The sequence below is a fragment of the Bos indicus genome, chromosome 26, assembly GCF_029378745.1.
Source record: "Bos indicus isolate NIAB-ARS_2022 breed Sahiwal x Tharparkar chromosome 26, NIAB-ARS_B.indTharparkar_mat_pri_1.0, whole genome shotgun sequence".
Taxonomy (NCBI): domain Eukaryota; kingdom Metazoa; phylum Chordata; class Mammalia; order Artiodactyla; family Bovidae; genus Bos; species Bos indicus.
The window spans coordinates 45,577,343-45,602,868 of NC_091785.1; the positions used below are offsets into that span (position 1 = coordinate 45,577,343).

Consider the following 25,526-nt stretch of genomic DNA (forward strand, 5'->3'; position numbering starts at 1 on the left):
TCCAACATCCTCTGCCCCTGCTCTGGCCCAAACCTGTACCATCTTCTTCCAGGAACAGCACGATGCAGTTGTCTTCCAAGAACACAGATCAGAACATGTATTCCAGCTCCTTACAGATTAAAAAAGAAGGAAGGTGTTTGTTTTGGTTCAACACAGTCGTAAGGCTTTCTAACAATTCCAGCTGCACGAACAAGTCATGTGTGCATGTATGCTAAGTCACTTCAGTCATGCCTGGCTCTCTGAGACCCCATGGACTGTAGCCGGCCTGGCTCCTCTGTCCATGGCATTCTCCAGGCAAGAATACTGGAGTGGGTTGCCACGCCCTCCTCCAGGGAATCTTCCCAACCCAGGATCAAACTCATGTTTCTTGTGTCTCCTGCATTGGCAGGCAGGTTCTTTACCACTAGCGCCACCTGGGAAGCTCAAGCAAGCCTAGAGGTACCTTCAAGTAGAGTGAGGCTCCTGGCCTTGGGGCTCACCGTATGCTGGACCTACTCTTCAGAGACTTTCTCACTCCCGTGTGGGAAGGAGTGGGAAGGGTTTCAGTTGTCAGACATCAGGAAGAAGTTGGACAAAACAACCTCGATGACCCCTCTCAACCTTGAGATTCCATGGGCCTACCTATGCCTTTAGGACATCAGCTTGGCCTGTGGACTTCTGGGAGACCTGCCCCACTGTGAGCCAGGTACCTATAAGGCTGGATGCCCAGAAGCCAGGTTTCTAACATCTGACCTTGCCTCCTGACCTGAGATGACCGACTCAGGCTCGAGCCTGAGGATTTAACTCAAAGACACAGGCTGCGAGAGTTAGATCCAGTTACTGTATCTCCCATGTCTCCTGAATTGGCAGGTGGATTCTCTACCGCTGAGCCACCTGGGCGTCCCTCTCCCCCAGGCAGATTCTCTACCGCTGAGCCGCCTGGGCGTCCCTCTCCCCTACTGCATTAGCGCACATAAAATCCGTCTTAGCACTTTCCACCAGTGTCCCGTGCAGCTTCTCTTTAACAGAGGGAAAAGACCTTGTGGGAAGACGCAGAGGGCATGAGTGTCCCCTCACAGCGTCAACTCCCAACCGCACTCGGTACTCACACAGCCACTGACTCCAGCAGAGACTCGCCCTGACCTGAGCTGGTCTCCTCTGAGTTCTCCTCTGAGAACTCCTGACTAGGCCGTGCTCCTGAGTTCTGTCCTTGGCCCACTTAGTGCAATTTTAGCAAGAATCCCGCTGGGTGAATCTAGAGGACATCCCCTGCCCTTGATATCTGATCAAATTCCTCTTCCCTCACCTGTCAAGTCACTTTAGCCAAAATCCTCCCTACTCCTGGCATTTCCTCCTCAGAGATCTTCCATCCACTGACCCCCTCCCTGCTCCTTGGCTGTAAATTCCCACTTTTCCTTGTACCTGGAGTTGAGTCAAATCTCTCTCCCCTCCTGGAAGACCCCACTGTCGCAGACCCTCTGAACAAGTGTCATGAGTGATTCTTTCTTCAGCAACTCCTCGCCTTCTGCCTGAATACCCAAGTTTTAAGACTGCTTCTAATGTATTCTTCCAGAATGAGAACTTTGAAAATATAGATAGATCTAAGAGGAAACAAAGAAATCCAGGAGACAGGCATCTCTCTCCTCACCCAGGCTTGTTTGGGCACGTTCTCCACAGCCCCGACTATTCACCTCTGGCCTCAGGGCCCACTGGAACTTGCTTCTAAGCCATTAAACTGCCGATCGCCTCATGAGCAGGCTATGCTTGTCAGCAGAGCGAGAGCACGCGTGTTTTAGGCAACCTGCCATGCCGTGCTCAGTTGCTTCAGTCGTGTCCGACTCTTTGCAACTCTGTGGACTGTAGCCTGCCGGGCTCCTCTGTCCATGGGCTCCTCCAACCAAGAATACTGGAGTGGGTTGCCATGCCCTCCTCCAGGGGATCTTCCTGATCCTGGGATCGAACTCGAGTCTCATGTCTCCTGTGTTGGCAGGCAGGTTCTTTACCACTAGCGCCGCCTGGGAAGCCCCTTTAGGTGACCTAGTCCTCAGGAAAAGCAGACGGACACACCTGTGAGAGGCATCTGGATCTGACTGTCCTCCCAGGCACCTCTGAGTGCCCCACAGAAATGTGGCGACTCCCAGACTCCCCGTGGCGTGGTGGGAGCCAGCGTGCTTCCCGAGCGTGCCACCCACCCCAGCAGACGCTTCTATCCGTAGATTCACATTCTTACTACAGGCAATTTCTGGTTAGGTTTTTGAAGGATCCGCACTAAATAGCTGCCACTACTAAAGAATAAGCTTATAAGCCATGCTTTGGGGGCTCCAGGAGGATTACTTAGGAAAGCTCCTTTCAAATAATATTTTTGTCTTGGGTTGACTGTGTCAGTTAAGGAAAGGATTTCAGATCCTGATACCTTTGATACAGGCAGGCAGTGAGGGATAATGAAAAGAGAAGCTACAAATGTGTGTGATCACATACACAGACATTTATACCAACTCATAGGCCACACTTACCACCTAAAATTCAAGTGGAGATTAAAAATTAAATTTGTCACATGAAAAACAATTCTCTCAGAATTTATTCATGCTGCTGCTAAGTCGCTTCAGTCATGTCCGAAATCTGTGCGACCCCATACACGGCAGCCCACCAGGCTCCCCCGCCCCTGGGATTCTCTGGGCAAGAACACTGGAGTGGGTTGCCATTTCCTTCTCCAATGCATGAAGGTGAAAAGTGAAAGTGAAGTCGCTCAGTCGTGTCCAACTCTTCTCGAGCCCATGGACTGCAGCCTACCAGGCTCCTCCATCCATGGGATTTCCAGGCAAGAGTACTGGAGTGGGGTGCCATCGCCTTCTCCATTATTCTTGCTAGAGTCTCTGAACTGAAATATTCTATTAACCCAGCAGTCTTATCACAAGACCATTGGAAATTTGACTTATACCCACGTGACTTCTCTCGTGAAAGGGAGTAAGAAATCTTATTTGCGTGCCATTTACATTAACAAACTTAACAAAGTTAGGGACTGGAGTCATCCCAGTCCTAGTGTTTCTACAGTTGAATGCCTATGAATTGACGCTCCATAAAAAAATGATTTATGAGCGCACAGATACTGTGCCTATATTTAAATTGCACCCTCTCCAGTTCTGAGAAGATTCTGTATTTGTCCCATTATTCATTCTTGCCGGAACTGTGCTCCACGCTGGCCTAACCCCCTCGCACGCTCAGTGATCTGGGGTAATCTCGGCTTCTGAAGGCACTACCTAAGGCAACCGATATTTCTTCTGCATTGTTTGTTTTTTCAGAGACTGCCAGCCTAAAAGCCTGTGTGTTTGGAAATTCAAATCAGCTTCAAATCTTGTCGGAGTGGCTGAGCTCTCATTTAATGTTGGCAGGGAGGCTGGGCTCCAAAGCACATTTCATTATTAATAAAAATAAAGGCGAGAGAGAACAAATAGAGGCTTGGAGGGAGTACCACCCGGTCAGGGGCGAGTTCTTTACCTGCATTTGAAAGACTCTCCTTTCTTTCCCAGGCAGAGTGATCTCTCGGGGATGAGAAGAGCCGACTGTGGATCTGGAAGATAAACAGAAACCTTTTCAGTTTTATATTCTTATTTGCCAGATATATAATCTTCAATAATGTATATTACTATTTTTTAAAAAATCAAGAAATGTCCCTAGAATCTCTCCTTTCTCCCAAAAAGAACTACAGATTGTAATGAACATACTTATTTCCATTTTCTTCTGTGTTAATTCTGCCAGTGGAAAAAAAGATATTTTTCTTTTTTTCCTGCTTGTGGTTTTTCTGAGTATAGAAGAAAAGCATTTTTATTTTTATTTAAGTCATAGTTGACTTATAATATTGTGTGAGTTTTAGGTGTACAGCACAGTGATCTAGTTACACATACATATATATATATTCACAGGAGGAGGGCACGGCAACCCACTCCAGCATTCCTGCCTGGAGAATCCCCATGGCCAGAGGAGCCTGGTAGGCTACAGTCCATGGGGTTGCAAAGAATCAGACATGATTGAGGGACTAAGCACAGCGCATATATTCACATACATATATATGTGGATGTGAACTGACTCACTGGGAAAGACCCTGATGCCATGAAAGATTGAAGGCAGGAGAAGGGGCCGATAGAGGATGAGATGGGTGGATGGCATCACCAACTCGATGGACATGAGTTTGGACACAACTGAGCAACTGAACTGAACTGATATATATATACATACACATATCTTTTTATATATATATGTATTATATGTATTGGAGAAGGAAATGGTAACCCACTCCAGTATTCTTGCCTGGAGAATCCCGTGGACGGAGAAGCCTGGTAGGCTACAGTCCACGGGGTCACAAAGAGTCGGACACGACTGACCGACTTTACTTACTTTAATATATGTATACGTATACTTACATATCTTTTTCAGATTATTTTCCCTTACAGATTATTACAAAATATTGAGTATAATTTCCTGTGCTATGCAATAGGTCCTTGCTGATTATCTGTTCTATATGGAGTAATGTATATATGTTAATCCCAAACTGTTAAATTATCCTTCCCTGCTTTCCTTTTGGGTAACCATAAATTGGTTTTCTATGTCTGTGAGTCTCTTTCTGTTTTAGAAATAAGTTAATTTTTATGAGTAAGTAAAGGGTGGGTTTCTGATGATTGCAAAATTCACAGGGAGGAAGCAGGGAGGGAAAAAAACTAATCAGTGAACATGGATTTTGCTAGTAGAACAACCACATCTCATATTTCTTTTCTCTCCCAGCATAGTGCTGAACGGGTGTTGAGCTAAAATAGGACATTCAATAAATATTGATAAATTGATTAATCATGAGCCATCAAATTTCAGGAATTAGCCTTCAAGGCCCAATGAAAATACGATTAATGTATACAAAAGCGGTCTGCCGGATGCAAGCTTGATCATGATGCTGCCTTCTCTGCCAAAAGACAAAGGTGTGTAAGTTTATTCTGAAAGCACTTGGCTGTGAGTCTTTCAGTTCTAGTTTATAAGCCTCTAATCAGACTCCAGAGTACCTGCTCCTCATGGGACCTCCCCTTGTGCTCACCATCCTTCTAAATATCTAATAACCTTTCCCCAAAACTGAAGAATAACTCTTCAAACCGCCCCCCTCTGACTGTGATCTTATCCTGAGCCTAAGAGGCTGGATCGGCCTCTCATTCTGAACCCAGTTAGCTGCTTAGTCGCAGGGTGTGGTTAAGCTTCTCCGTGTATTCACATCCCTATTTTGGCCTCTTCACATGCCCAGCATCTGGGCCATAAGTTTGGAGACTGCAGATGGGAAACTGCAGGCAAACGATTCTTCTGGTCCAAGCAGGAGCCTGGCCTCTGAGAATTTACAGAGAAAGAGAAAGGTTAGGGCAGGACCAGACTGCGGCTGGGCTGAGATAGGGAGGATTAAGTAGTTACACAGCATTTTCTGACACTGTCCAGGCTCTTCCTTGAGCCTAACTCAGCCACTGACTATTGGCAATGTGATTATTAATTGTAATAAGCATAAGAAGAACTGCTGATGGTTATTGAGGTTTCACATGGGCTGGTGCTGTGGTCTGTGTTTTCCATACAACATCCCATTGAATTATTACAACTCTTAGAAAGATATGTTGCTCTCAGCCCAGCTGTGGCAGCTGAGAAAGCCATAGCTAAGGTCCCCCACCGGGTACCTGGCGACACAGCCAGGATTCAGAGCAGGCTTGTCAGACCCAAAGCATTTCGAGCTTTTAGCCAGCATGTTCCAAACACTGCTAGTGTCATAATTCGAAAACACAGACGCATCCCAAAGTTCACAGCAACACTTCACAATAGCCAAGACAGGAAAGCGATCTAAGCGCCCATTGACAGAGGAATGGATAAAGAAGATGTGGTTTCTTTCTTTTTAATGGAATATATTAGCCATAAAAAAGAAAGAAGGAATGCCATTTTGCAGCAACATGGATGGACCTAGAGATTATCACACTGAATGAAGCCAGTCAGAGAAATACTGTACAGTCCCGCTTATATATGGTCAGTCAGAGAAATACGGTACAGTCCCGCTTATATATGGTCAGTCAGAGAAATACGGTACAGTACGGCTTATATACGGAATTTAAAAGGATTATACAAGCAAACTTATTTATAAAACAGAAATAGACTCACAGACATAGAAAACAAACTATGGTTACCAAAGGGGAAGTGGGGAAGACTAAATTAGGAGTTTGGGATTAACAGATACACTATTGTATATAAAATAGATAACTGATAAGTATCTACTGTATAGCACAGGGAGCTCTACTTAGTATCTTGTAATAACCTGTAATGGAAGAGAATCTAAAAAAGTATATATATACACACATATGTATAACTGAATCACTTTGCTGCATACCTGAAAGTGACGCAATACTGCAAATCAACTGTATTTCAATAAAAACTTTTTCAAAATGAAAAAAAAAATTTAAGTTTTTAAAACAAAAAGAAATACTGTTACTGTGATTATTACAGAGTATTATTATTTGGCTGTTTGACTGTATTTGGTGTGCTTATATAACCGTCACATTTGCATACGTCCTTTTCTCAAACTTGGCATAGACGTGTCATACGAAACACACAATAAACTTTTTAGAAAGGAAATAAAAGTGCAGGACAGTAGACATGAGGATGGAAAGCCATTTAAAGCCCAAGCAGAAGAACTGAGCTCCCTCTCCGCTGCTTCAAACACACCAATCTGGGGGGGAGGGGTGCAGAGCGACTCTGGCCCTGCAGAGATTTTAAGCTTCTTCTCTCTAGAATCGTTGTCTCATATGGTTCTTTTAAGAAAGAGTTTTCTGTGTATTTTTGAAAGTAACTCCATCAAGTCTTGAAAGTCTTGCTACCCTGAGACCTGACTCAGAATCAGGTCTGCCCAGCAAGCCCCCTGTGCGCCATGTGACCTGATCGAGGGCCCAGCCCCACAGTCTGTGAAGTTACGGGTACTGAAGTGTGCTGGTTCCAACCCATCACGGCTTCTCTCTCACCCAGGTCTGAGCGGCTGGCAGTGGACAAGCTGGCTCAGCCACACAGCCCTCTGTAAATGCCTGGCTCCTCCGAAGTCTGGAACTTCCTTGCACAGGCTCGGGCATTACAAACCCAAGAATTCCCAATAGCAGGGTGATTCAGGAGCCTCAGTCATCATCTGACCCCAGGTCTCAGTCCAACAGCGACGTCCTGGACACACGCGACTTTGGCTACACTTTCCGAGGGTTGCTCTTTGAAATCCCTTCATACAGAAGGCGCACTTTCCACTGCCCTTAGGACAGAGCATCAGAAGAACCCTCTGTGGTCCACCCCCACTGGTCTCTGTGCATCCTGGCCAGGCGAGCCGTGTGAGCTTCCCTCCTGCCCCTGAATCAAATCCTGTCCCGCACCACGGGTCCTTCACCCCGTCCTTCCATCTGCACAGTGTGGTCTTTCCCTGGTCCTGTCCTCTAGATCCTGCTCACATGACCTGCTCGTGTGTCTCTCCAGACACAGCGCTGAAAACTCAGTTTCTGATCTGCAAGCTCTTGCAGGAGCATCCTTTTCCTTCAGAGCACTCAGCTTGCTTTGTAAGCACACATCGACTTCTATGAACCCACAGCCGACGCCTGCTTCTCCCCTAGACTCTAAGCCCTCTGAGAAAAAAATTATGTTTCCCTCACTTGCTGGTGTATTCTCAGCTCCTAGTATAGGGACAGACACAAAGTGGGTTCTCAATAAATATTTATTTTACAAAAGGATAGGAGAATTAATCAGTCAGTTAGTTAGCAAAAGCAAAGCTTCTTCTCCAAGTTAAGTTGCACAGAAGCCTTTAGAATCCACTGTCCCGTCTCCTTGGATCTCGTGCACCATCAAGGGTTTCCCTCGTCCTCTTCAATTTCAACTTTTGCCCTCCTCAACACTTTTAACCACATCCGAACTTTGCCTTTTTACTTTTTAGTTGAAGTGCAGTTGATTTACAATATAGCGTCAGTTTCAGGAGTATATAGCAAAGTGATTCAGTTATACGTGTGTGTGTGTGTGTGTGCATGTATATATTGTTGTTTAGTCACTAAATCGTGTCCAGCTCTTCTGTGACCCCATGGACTGTAGCCCACCGGGTTCTTCTGTCCATAGAATTTCTCAGTCAAGGATACTAGAGTGGGTTGCCATTTCCTTCTCCAGGGGATCTTCTCAAATCAGGGATCAAACCCGTGTCTCCTGAATTGGCAGGCGGATTCTTTACCACTGAGCCCAGGGAGGTCCATACATACATATATATGGCCTTCATGGTAGTGTTAGTCGCTCAGTCGTGTCCGACTCCTTGCGACCCCTTGGACTGCAGCCCACCAGGCTCCTCTGTCCATGGAGTTTTCCAGGCGAGAACACTGGAGTGGATTGCCATTTCCTTCTCCAGGGGATCTTCCCAACCCAGGGCTCGAACCCGGGTCTCTCGTATTGTAGACAGACGCTTTACTGGCTGAGCCGCCAAGGAAGTCCTAGGTTTATTATAGAATGTGGAATACAGTTCCCTGCGCCATACAGCAAGCCCTTGCAGTGTGTCTCTTTTGCGTACAGTAGTTTGTAATCCCCAACTCCTAATTTATCCCTCTCCCCCACGCCTCTCCCCTTTGGTAACCATCAGTGTGTTTTCTATGTCTCTGAGTCTGTTTCTGTTTTGTAAATGAGTTCATTTGTATCATATTTTAGATTCCTCCAAAATTCTTCAGTCTCAGCTGAAGAATGAAACCAAAAATCTCCCTCCAGAAACACACGCTACCTTTATCCTTTCCCCTTCCTGCTTGCCCCAAGCCGAGTTGAAGCAGACGGCCACACTCTCCATCCCACTGGAGGCCTCAGCTCAGCACCGCCTGGCCTCAGCCACTCCGACCTAAGACCCTGGAACTTGAGGCTGTGCTGCCCTGGCCCGGGCTGGCCGGCAGCAGCAGACGTCCTGTACCCCGGCCCCTGGGCAGGTGCAATTCCTGCACATCTTCCCAGCACGTCTCCGCCTCCCTCTCTTCATCACCATCTCCTCCCTCTCCCCACCGCCTCCAAGGAAGCCTCAGAATTCTTGCCAAGATCACAACGTCCCAGCAGCCTTCTCCCTCCACAGTATCGCCAGTCATGTGATAAAGCAGATTTGGTCACGTCCCTCCCCAGTTTAAAACCCTCGGATTCCTAATGAATTCCAAATAGAATTGGGGGGGGGGGATAAATTTGCAAGTTTGGGATTAAAACATAAACACTACCATACATAAAATAGATACCCAGCAAGAATAGCACAGGGAACTATATTCAATGTCTTTTAATAATCTATAATGGAAGAGAATATAGAAAAAGAATACATACATTTAGATGCATGTGTAACTGAATCATTTTGCTATACACTTGTAAGTAGGACATTATAAATCAACTATACTTCAATAAAAAGGGAAAAAATCTCTCTCTATATAAAGTCCTACTCACAGAGGACATTTCTGCCGTGTGATTCATCATGACAGAATACTGGGACGGATCTAAAATTTCCTACAGCAGCGACTGGCTCTGTACCTCAGAGCATGTATGTTAATGTGTCCGTTAACATTATAACAATGCTCAAAATCCATACTACAGACTCCACACCTGCAGACATAATAACATATCATGGCGACCTTGAATGCTATGCCAGTTTGGATATTATTTCCTAAATGATGGGGAGGCTTTGGTGATTTCTGAACAAGGAGAGTCAGCGCCTTATGTTCAGTTCTTATTAAAGCTTCATCTTGTGTACACGTTGCAGTACAGCCTTGTCTCTGGAACCTTGGCACGTAAGCTGAAATCACCTATTGCCTATGTAAGGTGCTTCCCTGGTGGCTCAGATGGTAAAGTGTCTGCCTGCAATGCGGGAGACCCTGGTTCGATTCCTGGCTCAGGAAGATCCCCTGGAGAAGGAAATGGAATCCATTCCAGCACTCTTGCCTGGAAAATCCCATGGACAGAGGAGCCTGATAGGCTACAGTCCATGAGGTCGCAAAGAGTCGGACACGACTGAGCGACTTCGCTTTCTTTGTTTCTTTCTTTATGTAAGGTGCAACGTTTTGCAATTGATTTTACCAAGTCTAACATGTGATACATTTATTTTTTAAATTCCCTTTATTGTGGTTAAACCCACCCCATACAAAATTTAGCATCATAACCATTCTTAAGTGTACAGTTTACTGGTGTTAAATACATTCACATTGTTGTATGACCATCACCAACATGTAGCTCCACAATTCTCTTAATCTTATAAAGCTGAAACTCTACACCCATGTAAACAATAACTCTCCCTTCTCCCACCCACCAGCCTGTGGCAACCTCTTTCTGTCTGGACGGCTAGTCTAAGTAGCTCATGAAAATGGAATCGTATAGTATTTGTCCTTTTGTGACTTGATTATCTCAATCAGCATAATGTTCTCAAGGTTTATCCATGTTGAACACTATGTCAAAACTTTCCTCTTTTTTAAATTGATTTTATTGGGGTATAGTTGGTTTACAATGTTGTATTAGTTTCAGGGATACAGCAGAGTGAACCAGTTATACATATACACATACCCATTCTTTTTTAGATTCTTTTCCCACATAGGTCATTACAGAGTATCGAGTAAGCTCCCTGTGCTATAGAGTAAGTTTTTATTAGTTATCTATTTTATATATAGTAGTGTGTATATATCAGTCCCTAGCTCCCAATTTATCCCTCCCTTGCTTCCCTCTTGGTAACCATAAGCTTACCCTTCTTTTCTAAGATTGAATGATACTCCATTGCACATAAACACTACATTTTGCTTGTTCATTCATCTGTCAACAGACACACTTTAGTTGCTTCCATGTTTTAACTACTGTGAATAATGCTGTAGAAATATCTCTTTGAGATTTTGCTTTCAATTCTTTTTGATATGTACCCAGGAGTGGAATTGCTGAATCATATGACAATTTTATTTTTAATTTTTGAGGAACAAACATCCTGTTATTTGCAGAGGCTGTACCATTTACACTCCCATCAACAATGCACAAGCATTCTAATGTCTCCCACACCCTCACCAACAATTATTATTTTCAGGCTTTTTTTCCCCATAGTTACCATTCAAACAGGTGTGAAGTACTATCACACTGCAGTTTTTCTTTGCGTTTTCCCTAATGATTATTAATGCTCAGCCATCTTTTCTGTGCTTATTGGCCATTTAGACGTCTTCTTTGGAGAAATCCTTATCTAAGTCTTTGCCCACATTTGAACTGATTGTTTATTTGTTCTTGAGTTTTAGGTGTTCTCTACATATTCTGGATATCGTTCTCTCATCAGACATATGATTTACAAATATTTCCTCCCATTCTGCATGTTGCCCTTTTACTATGCTGATATCATACACAAAATTTTAAAGTCTTCATAAAGCCCAATTTGCCTATTTTGCCTTTTGTTAATTATGCTTTTTGGAGTATGTTCAAGAAATCATTGCTAAATCCCACGTCTCGAAGGTCTCACCCTGTTTTCCTCTAAGAGTTTATGGTTTTAGCTCTTTGACCCATTCTGAGTTAAGTTTTATATGTGGTGTCAGATAAGGATCCAACAGGAGTAATCACTGAATGGCTCCTCCCTCAGTCCAGTCAAGACTTTATCTCCTTTAGGTCTTTGAAGTCAACGGTGTGTTATTTAGTGAACGGCAACAGTAATTTATCAAAGACACCCAATAGGGGGAAAGATTCAAGGTCTCTTTGTCACCTCTGTTCCCACAGGCTGCTGAGCCTGGGGTCACAGGTGGAGCTGAGAGCTCATTGCATGCCAGGCAATTAACTCATTGGATCCTAAGACAGTTTGGTGAGAGAAATGTAATTACTATCTCAATTTTGCAAAGGTGGAAATTAAGGCACACAAAGGGGAAATAAATTGCCCAAAGTCACACACACTGAGTAAATCAAGTGAAGAAGCCCAGACTAGAACCCAGCAATTAGAATGACTCCTTGGAAGTGAAAAACTATGACCAGGATCAAGCACATTAAAAGAATCACGGTATCTCACAATCATAGGAAATGCTCCAGTCTGCAAATCTCCTTCATGCACATCACCTCATCTGGACCCTCCAAAGTCCCTGAGAAGCTGCCAGAACACACACTGGTGTTTTTTTACACAGAGAAATCAAGACCCAGAGAGAGTAAGAGACATGAGTGCCCAGGAGCGGGACTGTGGTGGCTCTGGCATCTACAACAGCCCCTCTGAGCCTGGTCTGGAGTTCTTCCACCTCGTCTCACCACCTGCCTCCTATGGAGTCCCACCTACCAGCAGAAATTCTGGGGTCACACCTGACACCAGCTCGGATACTGATCACACTGACCACAGATAGATCTACGAATTCCCCTGGGAGCCTGAAGTTGGTTTGAACAACGTGGGTACAATAACATGGGAGACTTCCACTTGTATGAGACTAAATACTCTGCAAAACAACTTCCACATTCTCTCACTCACTCCTCCAAAGTCCTACCATAATATCGGTGCTCTAAGGAACAAATGTATTATTGTCTTTTGCTGGATTTGCAGTTTACTGACTTTCCCTTCAAGACATTGGAGTACTCACTATGAACCCATAATCCCTGATGTGCAATTCTAAAATCCCTGAAGCTCTGAAATCTGAGACTTTCTCTCTCTGAGTTTATAGAAGACTAATCTTGACAGCAAAACCTTACCTGAACTAACCCGGGGCTATTTATAATGTTAATTTATTTCATTTAACACGAATATTCATATATTTTTATTGGAGAAACATCAATTAGCTTAATTACGGGGTGCTACTCAGATTCCATTGGGAATTTTATGCAGGATCATCTTTCTGAAATAAAATTGAAAGGTCACTATTGACTTAGTTTGTCCCCAAGAGTTTTGGATGGAGAAGACTGTGGATGGGGACCACAGACATTTAATAAACTTACCGTCCCTGGGATAGTGTTTTCCAAATGCCCCTCATGCAGTTTCCACAAGACATATGTTATCTGTGCTTATGTTAGACACGAACTCTGGGGTGTGGAAAGATTTGGTAATTCAAGGAGCTACTAAATGCCAGATTCAAAACAACTAGAATGTCATGTTCTCAGCATTCCCCATAGAAGTGTGTGTTTGTGTGAGTGTGTGTGTGTGTGTGTGTGTGTGTAGAGGTGGGGAGGTAGTTAGAGATGATTCACGGGTTTTGTGAAGCATTGAGCAACTAAAACAGAGACTGAAACTTCATAGATCCCAAGAAAGAAAACAGAGGAGAAAACAGGAGTTTCCAGGCCTACATAGAACCCCAGCTCCACTCTGCCTCTTCTGAACACCTGCCGGCTTGGAACAGAAAACACAGGACAGTCTGAAACTACTTATATCCCAAGTTGTCAAAGATCATGGGTGGATTTGGCTGGCAAGATGCCAGAATATCCTAAGATATCCTAGCTTAGGATAAAGATAGGATACCTTTATCCTATCTTCTTTTTAGGATAAAGGTAGACATTGGTTGGAGTCTACCAACAGAAAACCAAAAAGAGGACCCTTTCTTCTCAACTTCCCAGTGCCTTCTCCTGAGGATGCAGGAAGTCCCACTAAAGGGCAGATAACAAGCACGAGGCATAGATGGTTCCAGGTTGGACCGGCAATGGGCTAAAGCAACCTCTTTGGGATCTAGCGTGCACTCTTCATGGCTAATTTAGACACGATTGATCTTCGCCAGTGCTGCGTGTCTGTATTCAATCTTCTGAACTCTCTTCTGCAACAATAATTAATGTCGGAGCAGTGTATGGATCAACGGTGTGTCTTCTGGTTAATGCAACCCTGCACCTATAATAACTCAAAACTGAGATTTATCACTCTGCCATGATTCCCTCTTCACGCTTCATCTCTTCATGTTTACATCTGGTTTAACTTTTTCTAATCTAAAATAAATCAGCATGAAAAGCATTAGATTTTTCATTTAGATTCTCAATTGCCTTTTATTATTGAGATAATGCCCCTTATCTGATTGCAAATGGTGGTACCATTCCCTTGTGAGAACCTTAAAAAAAAAAAAAAGCTACAGTTCAACCTTGGCATCTCTCCTTGCTTCTCCTTCACTTTGGTTTTTCAAGGGTGGTGTCTGGAGGAGGGGTTCTGGCTTGAAACTGAGACAAATAAGGATATAAAGACCATAGATCATTTCAACCGTTCCTCCTCTTTTGAGACTCATGCAGGAAGAAGGCCTCCCCCGGGTGCCTAATGAGAAGTGGGCTTTGGTGAGTTCACTCTTCATTTCGCCGCCCGTGACTCTGGCCCCCGTCAGTCTGCAGGGATAAACGGGGCAGCAATGATGCAACACTTGGCTGGAGACTTCTACGCAAACATCAGGCGTGCAGGGCAAGTACAGCCATGTTACAGGCATGTTAATCACCCAGTTACAAAGTCAGATTTGTGTATCAGAGAGGTAGCTTTCCCCCGACTCCTTGAGCTTGACTTTCAGCACGTTCTGTTGTGTTTTATCGTGGGCGACGTTTTTCTCCTAACTTTAAAGTGGGAGCTGATGATTCCAGAAACTGAATCCATTCCTTGTATCTGGTAGAAGCTTCTTCTTTCCTGGTAATTGTTTACTATCCCTGTCCGTTTCCCTCAGAGGCCCGCGCTGCTTGAAACACTTTAGCACAGGACACCACACAGTGACTCTGACTTTGGAACACCTCAGAAAGCTCTGAGGACCCAGTCACCCACTCAGTCCTACAGCGTTTCGCTCAATTGCTGTCACTTTCCTTCTTTCACAGAAAAAGAGACAAAGAAGAGGGAGAAAAGGACAAGGTGTTTCCTGTTCTCTGGCTCACCTGCTCCCAGGAACACCTCCCCTGAGCTTGTGGGGAAAGTCCCTCCTATCTCACACTGGTAGCTGCTTTTTATGACTTTTTTAGCCAGACTGACAGAAAGCAATCTAAAGGGGGCACTTTATATAGCTGATTTTCACACCTTTTCAGAATGACTTGGTGAGAAATAGCAGAATAGAGTCCTTCGAGCTTAATAATAATAAGATGCCCTACACAGCAGTTAGGACTTCCCTGGTAGCTCAGCTGGTAAAGAATTCACCTGCAATGCAGGAGACCCCGGTTTGATTCCTGGGTCGGGAAGATCCACTGGAAAAGGGCATGGCAACCCACTCCAGTATTCTTGCCTGGATAATCCCCATGGACAGAGGAGCCTGGCAGGCTGCAGTCCATGGGGTCACAGAGTCAGACACGACTGAGGGACTGAGCGCAGCACAGCAGTCACCCCGGGCCAAGCACTGTGCTGGATGCTGCCCGGGCATTAGGAGTCTCCATGGCAACGCAGGAAGGAAGGTACCACTGTACTTCCAATTGAATATGACGTTTAACATTATTGTTAATAACAATATCGATAAAATAATATAATAGACCCACAACCATAGGAAGCAGACTTACGGCTACCAAGAGGGAAAGGGCGGGAGAGACAAATTAGGACTTTGGGACATAGTAACATATACATAGGAAAGTTATGTCCAACCTAGAGAGCATATTCAAAAGCAGAGACATTACTTTGCCAACAAAGGTTTGTCTAGTCAAGGCTATGGTTTTTCCTGTGGTCATGTATGGATGTGAGAGTTGGACTGTGAAGAAGGCTGAGTGCCGAAGAATTGATGCTTTTGAACTGTGGTATTGGAGAAGACTCTTGAGAGTCCCTTGGACTGCAAGGAGATCCAACCAGTCCATTCTGAAGGAGATCAGCCCTGGGATTTCTTTGGAAGGAATGATGCTAAAGCTGAAACTCCAGTCCTTTGGCCACCTCATGTGAAGAGTTGACTCATTGGAAAAGACTGATGCTGGGAGGGATTGGGGGCAGGAGGAGAAGGGGATGACAGAGGATGAGATGGCTGGATGGCATCACTGACTCCATAGACAAGAGTTTGGGTGAACTCCGGGAGTTGGTGATGGACAGGGAGGCCTGGCATGCTGCAATTCATGGGGTTGCAAAGAGTCGGACATGACTGAGCAACTGAACTGAACTGAATTGAACACACTACTATATGTAAACTAGATAACCAATAAGGACCTACTGCATAGCACAGGGAACTTTACTCAACATTTTGTAATAATCTATAGGGGAAACGATTGTTGAGTAAAGTTCCCTGTGCTATGCAGTAGGTCCTTATTGGTTATCTAGTTTACATATAGTAGTGTGTTCAGTTCAGTTCACCTGAAACTAAGGCAATATTGCAAATCAACTATACTTCTATTTTTAAATTAATAAATAAATATCCTCTTCAAAAACTATAATATGATAAACAACAAAGCATTACTGAACTCTTATGTTGAGCCAAGCCCTGCCTCAAATTTCCATCCACCACTTTCTCCAGTCCCCACGAATGCCCTAGATTTCTTAACTCCAACCTGTATAGAAATCAGCTGATGCTGAGAAAGGTAAGAGTTCACATATAGTCCAAATTAATAAGGGGCAAGGGAAGGATCAAAATCCAAGTTTACACGAGTCAGGGCCCAAGCCCTCAGTCCTCTGATGTCTGAACAGAACATCATTTATTGCATTAAGACGCCAAAGTTCTAACAGAAACTAACGAGAGACACCAATCATCACATACTGTGTGATTTCAGCTACAGAAGATGCTGACCAGGGAAAAATAAAGTGGCAGAAAGCAGACCCATGGTTGCTAGGGCTGAGCTGGGGGGAGGACGTGGAGTGCAAAGGGCACAAGGAACTTTCTGGATCAGTGGAAATGCCCTACATCATGATTTGGAACTGGGTATATAACTGCACACATTTGTCAAAACAAAATGAAGTGTGCTGTTATAAAGGTTTGAATATTAATGAATGTAAATTACACCTTAATAAGGATGATGTCTTAAAACATACCATGAATGAGCTCCAATTTATCCTAAAGTTTCAGTTCAACATAGAGGTAGAGAGAAGTGATGGGACCTTGACCTCAGGCATCTCACCACCCAGTCAGAGAGAACTGTCTTGGGCACCTGTAAGCTCAAGTTCGTGCAGGACCACCAACCATGGCCCTGGGCCCTCACCTTTACGGCTACGTGCTGGTTTAGTGTTACCATCTTGGACTGTTTTTTAATTGTTGTATAATATACACAATACTTTGGCCACCTGATGAGAAGAGCCGACTCATTGGAAAAGCCCCTGATGCTGAGAAAGACTGAGGGCAGGAGGAAAAGGAGGCGACAGAGGATGCAATGGTTGGATGGCATCACTGACTCAATGGATGTGAGTTTGAGCAAGCTCTGGGAGACAGTGAAGGACAGGGAAGCCTGGTGTGCTGCAGTCCACGAGGTTGTAAAGAGTTGGACACAACTTAGCAACCGAACAACAACATACACAACATAGAATTTGCCACAGGAAGTGCCGAAGCCCATGAGGTTAAGTACATTCAGCACGTGCAACCATATCCTATGTCTGTCTCCAAAGCTTTTCCATCTTCACAGACTGAAACTCTGTCCCCATTAAACAATGGTTTTCCATCCCCGGCTCCAACCAGTCCCTGGCAGCCGCCATTCTGCCTTCTGTCTCTGTGAATTTAACTGCTCCAGGGGCCTCAGGGGAGTGAAGCCAAATGATGCAATGCCCCCTGTGCCTGGCTTGTCTCACTCAGAACAAGGCCCTTGGGCTCAGCCACAGCACGGGCTGCTTTCACTGCCATGGGGTCTTCGGACGCACCCAGCTTTTTGTGTTGATGTGGCCCAACCTTCCCATTTTTCCTTTCGTGGCCTGTGCTTCGAGTTTGCCATCTCGGTTTTTTAAATACCTTCATCTGTGACCTTGTGCTTTGTGTACACACCTCATGGGACAGTGGATCATGCATGTGTGCATGTGTGTTGATTGCCTCGCTGTTCCACTCACAGAAGGTCTTCAGGCACGCCTTGGACACAGAATTTGAGTGAACCTACAATGTGCAGGACTTGATGAGACTCAAAGGGAATACAAGGCAAGCAAATTACCCTAAGATCAAGTAAGCAGAGGGCTGACAGCCCCCACTGGAACCAGACTTACTTCTAATGCAGGAAGATGGCTATGGGTTTCTGAGAAATACAAATGACCGAGCAACTCTATTGAGACTGACTGGGACCCGGGACCCTTTGCTGCAGTGCTTGGACCTGGACAAATGTCTCCTCAAGCAACCAACTACAAAGAAACTATAAGGGACTAAAATAACTATATTGGGGCAAATTATGGACAATAAGATACAAAAAGACCAAAAATCCAATTGCCAGGTCTGAAGTAGTAGTAGTTGCTCAGTCATGTCCAACTCTTTGTGACCCTGTGGACTGTAGCCCACCAGGCTCCTCTGTCCATGGAATTCTTCAGGCAAGAATACTGGAGTGGGTTGCCAACCCTTCTCCAGGGGATCTTCCCAACCCAGGGATTTAACCCATATCTCCTGCATTGCAGTCAGGTTCTTTACTGCCCGAGCCACCAGGGAAGTCCTTCTGAAGAGCTGGGGCAAAAGCAGAGTACTGTGCATGCCAACTACTCTGGATACCACCAAAGGCATGGGCAAGCCACCCCTCCAGCCTGCCCCATGGACACACCACTACCCTCAGCCCGTACAAGGAATCAGCTCACACATCCCCTTAGGGACTGAGCAAGGGGCCCTTACACTTGTTCTCATTTGCCGCTGCTGCAGCAGGAGCCCCATAAAGCCTTGCTTGAATTTCTTGTCTGGCCTCTTACCAATTTCTGTTTTTTTGAACTTTTTGTTTTGTATTGGGAGTACAGCTAATTATCAAACACGTTGTGATAGTTCAGGTGGACAAAGAAGGGATTCAGCCATATATACACATGTACCCATTCTCCCCCAAACTCCCCTCCCATCCAGCCTGCCACATAACGTTGAGCAGAGTTCCATGTGCCATACAGTAAGTCCTTGTTGGTGATCGATCTTAAATACAGCAATGTGTACATGTCCACCCCAAACTCCTGACTATCCCTTCTCCAACCCTTAAACTAAACTGGTAACACTATCATATCTGTTCTTACTTCTGTTACAGCCCTTCCTAGCCACACACTTATGCTGAAAAGAATGGCCTAGAAGGAAACGAAGAGATGGGCAACCACAGTCCCCTTTCCTTTCGGTCCTTCCCTACTCATCAGTAAAGCGAAGTAGAGAGTATTGGTAAAATATGATTATACCAAGGAATGAAATTAAAATCTGAATTGGTTTCTGCAGAGTTTCCATTGTTCTCGAAAAAATACATATATGCATGGATGAGATTAAAAAATAAAAACGGTATCATTTCAGTAATTTCACAGATGAGTTCAATGTTTTCGTATTTGTATGTATTTGTGTTAAAACTGGCATCATATAATACAAAGACGAACAGTAAAATTTACGGTAATAATTTAAAATTTTAATTGTTTTTACTTGGACTAACATTCAATAGCAAATAAAAACCGTCATAACAAATCAAGAAAAAGACCATGGAAGAAAGGAAAGAGACATATTTTAGAAACTTAAATGACTATTTTCCCCAGATTGTTTAACTTGGGGTCCACACTTTCATTTTGTACTGGTCCCCGCAAATGACACAGCCAGACCTGAGTGAGGGGCCATTTATTGTGGAAGTATTGCATAGAATTAGAAAACAATTGCTTCTTAGAAGGAAAGCTATGACAGACCGAGACAGTGTATTAAAAAGCAAAGACATGACTCCTGCTGGAAACGCGCTGGGAGTGCACCCGGGGCGGGAACCCTGGTTGGTGGGAGCTTGTTAGTTCCTTGTTCCTTACCAGGACCTCCTGTGACCCAAGGCATGGTGGTCACTAATAGACCTCCCACAGTACTTCTTCATTCCATGTGGACTCCTTCAAGGACAGTGGAGCATCACAGCTTCCCTTAAACTTCGCCTGGGAATGCTACTGAGATGTTCATTGATTTGGACAAACTTGATGGACTTAAAGCAGACGAATATATAGGTGAACTATAAAGAAAGCTGAGTGCAGAAGAATGGATGCTTTTGAACTGTGGTGTTGGAGAAGACTCTTGAGAGTCCCTTGGACTGCAAGGAAATCCAACCAGTCCATCCTAAAGGAAATCCGTTCTGGGTGTTCATCGGAAGGACTGATGCTGAAGCTGAAACTCCAGTTTTTGGAGAGCTGACTCATTTGAAAAGACCCTGATGTTGGGAAAGATTGAAGACTGGAGGAGAAGGGGACAACAGCGGATGAGATGGTTAGATGGCACCAGCGACCCAACGGTCACGAGTTTGGGTAAACTCTGGGAGTTGGTGATGGACAGGGAGGCCTGGCGTGCTGCGGTTCAATGGGGGTCGCAAAGAGTTGGACACGACTGAGCAACTGAACTGAACAAAAAAACAACGCTGTTCAAGGACACTGAAAGAACCCTGATGTTGAAAATCAGATCTGTATTGTGAGCAATGCTTAGAAATCCATGAGTTGACACATAGTATTACGCCTATCATCCTTGTAGTTCCCTCAGTGAAATATGTTGCGAAAAGCTCTTCCTTCGTGGTATAGATTCATGAAGAAGCTAAATAGCATGAATCCTTTACGTTGACAACTGTGAATTTAAATCTCCTGTGAATCCTATGTGACAACCACACATACCAACATGATTTACTAGTATTATATCAATATTTTTAGTCCTACTGTATTTCAACTAAAAATGTCACTATACAATGGTACATGAAGTCAAGACACAAAATCAGGGCAAATACAAAATATTCCATCCTTTGAGAAAGGGAAAAAAAAAAAAAAAAGCAAAGACACAACTTTGCTGACAAAGGTCCATATAATCAAGGCTATGGTCTTTCCAGCTGTCATGTACAGATGTGACAGTTGGACCATAAAGAAAGCAGAGTGCCAAAGAATTGATGCTTTTGAACTGTGGTGTTGGAGAAGACTCTTGAGAGTCCCTTGGTCTGCAAGGAGATCCAACCAGCCCATCCTAAAGAAAATCAGCCCTGAATATTTATTGGAAGGACTGATGCTGAAGCTGAAACTCCAATACTTTGGCCACATGATGTGAAGAACTGACTCATTTCAAAAGACCCTGATGCTGGGAAAGATTGAAGGAGGGAGGAGAAGAGGACGACAGAGGATGAGATGGTTGGATGGCATCACCAACTGGATGGACAAGAGTTTGAGCAAGCTCCGGGAGATGGTGAGGCACAGGGAGGCCTGCTGTGTTGCGGTCCGTGGGGTCCCAGTTAGTCAGATGTGACTTGGCAACTGAACAGCAGCACTGCACGGGAAGTCTTCAGATCTTTGTTCCTGTGACCGAGGGCTGGCACAGTGGGACGCACGTGCTGGGCTCACAGCTCAGCTTCCGTCCTGGGTGTTACATCAACAGTGAGGAGCAAACGGTGACTGAGCCCACACATCTCCTGTGCACCCTGGGCCCCTCTTCATGTCCCTTAACTCACACACCTAAACCACCACCGCTGAACAGGCTTCCTCTGAAACTATAGAGTGCCACAAAGCAGCTACACTGGAGAAGGCAGCACTGTCCAGAACTCATTAGCAAGGAGCTGAGCACATCTGTGGCTAAAATTCTGAGTTTCATGAACTTCTTGTCAATGGAGGGCTGGACCAGAGGCTCTGAGCCCTCCGCAGGGTAGGGCCCACCCCCTCGCCCCTGGTTGCAGTGGCTTTCTGGGAGGAGGCTTCTTGTCCTCAGTACAGAACGGCAAGCAATTTGTTGCCTGCTTTAGGAAAATCATGCCCTCATTTTTGTCTTCAGCCCTGTTTGTTTCTCTGATACATTATTATTCCTAAATTCTGGATATTTTCCAAGACACTCCTTTTTGGAGCTGTCTCCAAGTCTTCTCTGGAAGAAGAAGGGATATAAATTAGACTCACAGAGAGGAAATTAAATAATTTCTCTATTAGGAATTTGATTAATGAAAAGGGGAGCAGGACTGACCTCTATTTTGGAGCATCATTTTGGCAAACTAGAGCTGATGTCTGTCTGTCTATTCATCTATCTGTTGATCAGTAAAAAATGAGTGACTGTGGATGGGAGCCTAACATACATATCAAATCAGAGGACGCTGTGTTCCGTGCCTGAAGCCATCAATCACCATTCACTCTGGCCTCAGGTTTTCAGCTAAAATACACTTTGTACACTTTTGTTCACTCACTCACTCACTCACACACATGCTCCACAATGTTTCTTGAAGGTTGACCTTTTGCTAGGGGCACAGTCATGAGCTAGAACAGATTAGGGACTCCTTTTCTTATGATGCTCCTAGATAGAGGTTCACACCTGTGTTTCTTCAACTCCAGGGCTCCTATGATTTCCCTCTTGGCACAGATACAAAGGTTTTAAATATAGTACAGTAAGCAGAATACTCACATGTCCCAAAAGTTCTCTTTCTTTTGAGTGTGACTAGAACCTGTAAACACGATGGGCTATCATTGCTACAACTAAATTACGTTATATCGCAAAAGGGTCTTGCAGATGCAGTTGAGGCTGTGAATCTGTTGCTGTGGAGCTAATCCAAGGGAGATCATATTAGGTAGACCTGACCTAATCAGATGCGTCCTTAAATGAAGTCAGGGCGATTCAAAGCAGCATAGACTGTCCTTCTGACCTTGAGGAGGCAAACAAACATGCTGTGAACTGCCTATGGCCAGAACCACACGACAAGGCCTGAGGACAACCTCGGGGAGCTGAGTGTGCCAACCGAGACCCATCAAGACAATGGGGACTTTAGTACTGCAGCCACAAGGAGTTGAATTCTGACAATAACCAGGGATCTTGGAAGAGGCCTCTGAGCTACAGATGTGATCACATCTGTAGAGGAACTCATCTGACACCTTGATTCAGCCTGGAAAGACCCTATACAGAGGGACCAAACTGTAAAATAATAAATAGGTATTGTTTCAAGAAACTAAGTATGTGATCATTTGCTTTGCAGCAATAGAAGAATAACACAGATAGTTATCTGCCCAGATTGTTTGAGACAGGAATACTAGACCACCTTACCTGCCTCCTGAGAAATCTGTATGGAGGTCAAGAAGCAACAGTTAGAACCGGACACGAAACAACAGACTGGTTCCAAATTGGGAAAGGAATATGTCAAAGCTGTATATTGCTACCCAGCTTATTTAACTTATATGCAGAGTACATCATGTGAAATGCTGGGCTGGATGAAACACAAGCTGGAATCAAGATTGCTGGGAGAAATATCAATAACCTTAGATATGCAGATGACACCACCCTTATGGCAGAAAGCAAAGAGAAACTGAAGGGCCTCTTGATGAAGGCAAAAGAGCAGAGTGAAAAAGCTGGCTTAAAGCTTAACATTCAAAAAATGAAGATCATGGGGAAACAATGCAAACAGTGACACACTTTATTTTCCTGGGTTTCAAAATCACTGCAGATGGTGACTGCAGCCATGAAATTAAAAGATGCTCCTTTGAAGAAAAGTAATGACAAACCTAGACAGCATATTTAAAAACAGAGACATTACTTGCTGTCTAAGGTCTGTCTAGTCAAATGGTTTTTCCAGTAGTGATGTATGGATGTGAGAGTTTGACCATAAAGAAGGCTGAGCACCAAAGAATTGATGCGTTTGAATTGTGGTGTTGGAAAGACTCCTGAGAGTCCCTGGGGTATCAGGGAGATCAAACCAGTCAATCCTAAAGGAAATCAATCCTGAATATTCATGGAAGGGCTGATGCTGAAGCTGAAATTCCAATACTTTGGCCACCTGATGTGAAGAACTGACTCCTTAGAAAAGACCCTCACGCTGGGAAAGATTGAAGGCGGGAGGAGAAGGGAACGACAGAGGATGAGATGGTTGGATGGCATCACCAACTCGATGGACAGGAGTTTGAATAAACTCCAGGAGTTGGTGTTGGACAGGGAAGTCTGGTATGCAGCAGTCCATGGGGTCACAAAGAATCAGACACAACTTTGTGACTGAACAGAACTGAATAGCCAATCAGAGCTGAAACTACATATGATCCTACATGAAATTGGTATTATCTCATAAGTAAATAAACAATTTCTTCAGTTAACTTATACAGAGCACAAGGAAACAAAGAAACAACTCCCTTGGACTGGAGAACGCTGATTGATAATGCGTGTGCACCACCACAGTGGAAACACTGAAACATATACTATTTCACATGACATGGGCCGATCTTGCTGATCTGGCCTCTGCCAAGTATACCTGGCCTGTATATTATAAGATACACGTGACGAGCAATACTTTGACATAAGTTCCACTACATTATGAAAATGTTTAGCCATTATTTCTTCAAAACTTTTCCGTACCCTCACCCCATACCTATTCTTTCTAAGATTCTAATTATATGGGTCTTGGATGTTTTTATATCGATCCCTCTCTTTTTTTCTCCTTTGTGTTCAATCAGAAATGTCATTGATCTTTTCTTCTATAGCATCCAATTTCCTGTCAATACTACCTAGCAAAACTTCCATTTCAGATAGTATTAAAGAATCACTTTATTTTCTTCTCTATAAGTTCTATTTGGTTTATTTTTATGTCAACTATTTCTCTTCCCATTTATGGTAATATCTTCCCTTAAATCCTTGAATTTAAAGGGATAGTAATATGTTTATAGTATTTACAAGAGCTTTTTAAAAAGTCCTTGCTTGCTATTCCATCATCTCTCCATCCGTTTAGGGATCTGCTTCTATTAATCATAATTTCCCCTGGTTAAATCATACTTTCCTGCTTCTTTGAATATATAGAAAGCTTTATCTGGATGCCAGATATTTTTAATTTTTTATTATGACTTGATGGATTTTGTTGGAATCTTTTAAAGAGTGTTGAACTTTGCTCTGGCAGGCAGTTAAACAACTTGTGAAACAGCTTGGTTCTTTTAAGACTATTTTAAGTGGTTACAGGATGGACCTGGAATGGGGCTTCCCAGGTGGCACTAGTGGTAAAGGAACCTGCCTGACAAGACAGGAGATGTAAGAGATGCGGATTCCACCCCTAGGCCAGAAAGGGCCCCTGGAGGAGGGCATGGCAACGCACTCCAGTATTCTTGCCTGGAGAATTCCATGGACAGAGGAGCCTGAAGGGCTACAGTCCATGGGGCCGCAAAGAGATGGACACAACTGAAGTGACCGAGTACACACGGACTTAGAAATAGCCTTTCCTTTGGGGCTGATTAAGCGGACTTCCAAGGCAGGGCCCTTGCTGAAGCTCCACTGAGCTTGCCATCCGTTCAGGGAGGTCTCTGCATTCTGGATGGTTGGGAATGTCCACGACCCGTGGCCCTGAGTGAGCTCTGAGCACTGTTCATCTGGTAGCATCCCAGGAGCTTTTCTTCCCTTGCCAGTTGTTCTTTGGCCTTGTGGAATTTCACAGCACAGATTGGTCCTCAGCCACAAACTCAAGGGAACCTGAAGGAAATTTCAGGAGCTCTTTCTCCACCTGGCTCCCCTCTTTCAGCAATTCCAGCAAATTCTAGCTGCAATTCTACAGATGACCGGGTTTTGTTTAGGTTCTGCCTGCCTGTGCCACTGCCTAGAAATTGCCATCCCATCTGCCTGAAGTGTCTTCCTTTTCTCCAT

General features: G+C 44.3%; 1 protein-coding gene across 6 annotated transcripts in view; it reads right to left on the bottom strand.

Annotated features, from left to right (window-relative positions):
* C26H10orf90 (chromosome 26 C10orf90 homolog) overlaps window positions 1-25,526 on the bottom strand; it is a 392,111-nt gene that overhangs the window by 207,120 nt on the left and 159,465 nt on the right. For all 6 annotated transcript variants that reach the window (XM_070781081.1, XM_070781080.1, XM_070781083.1 and 3 more), the window contains one exon: window positions 3,475-3,547. In XM_070781081.1, coding sequence (XP_070637182.1) covers window positions 3,475-3,547 — 73 coding nt within the window. The remainder of the gene's footprint in view (window positions 1-3,474; window positions 3,548-25,526) is intronic.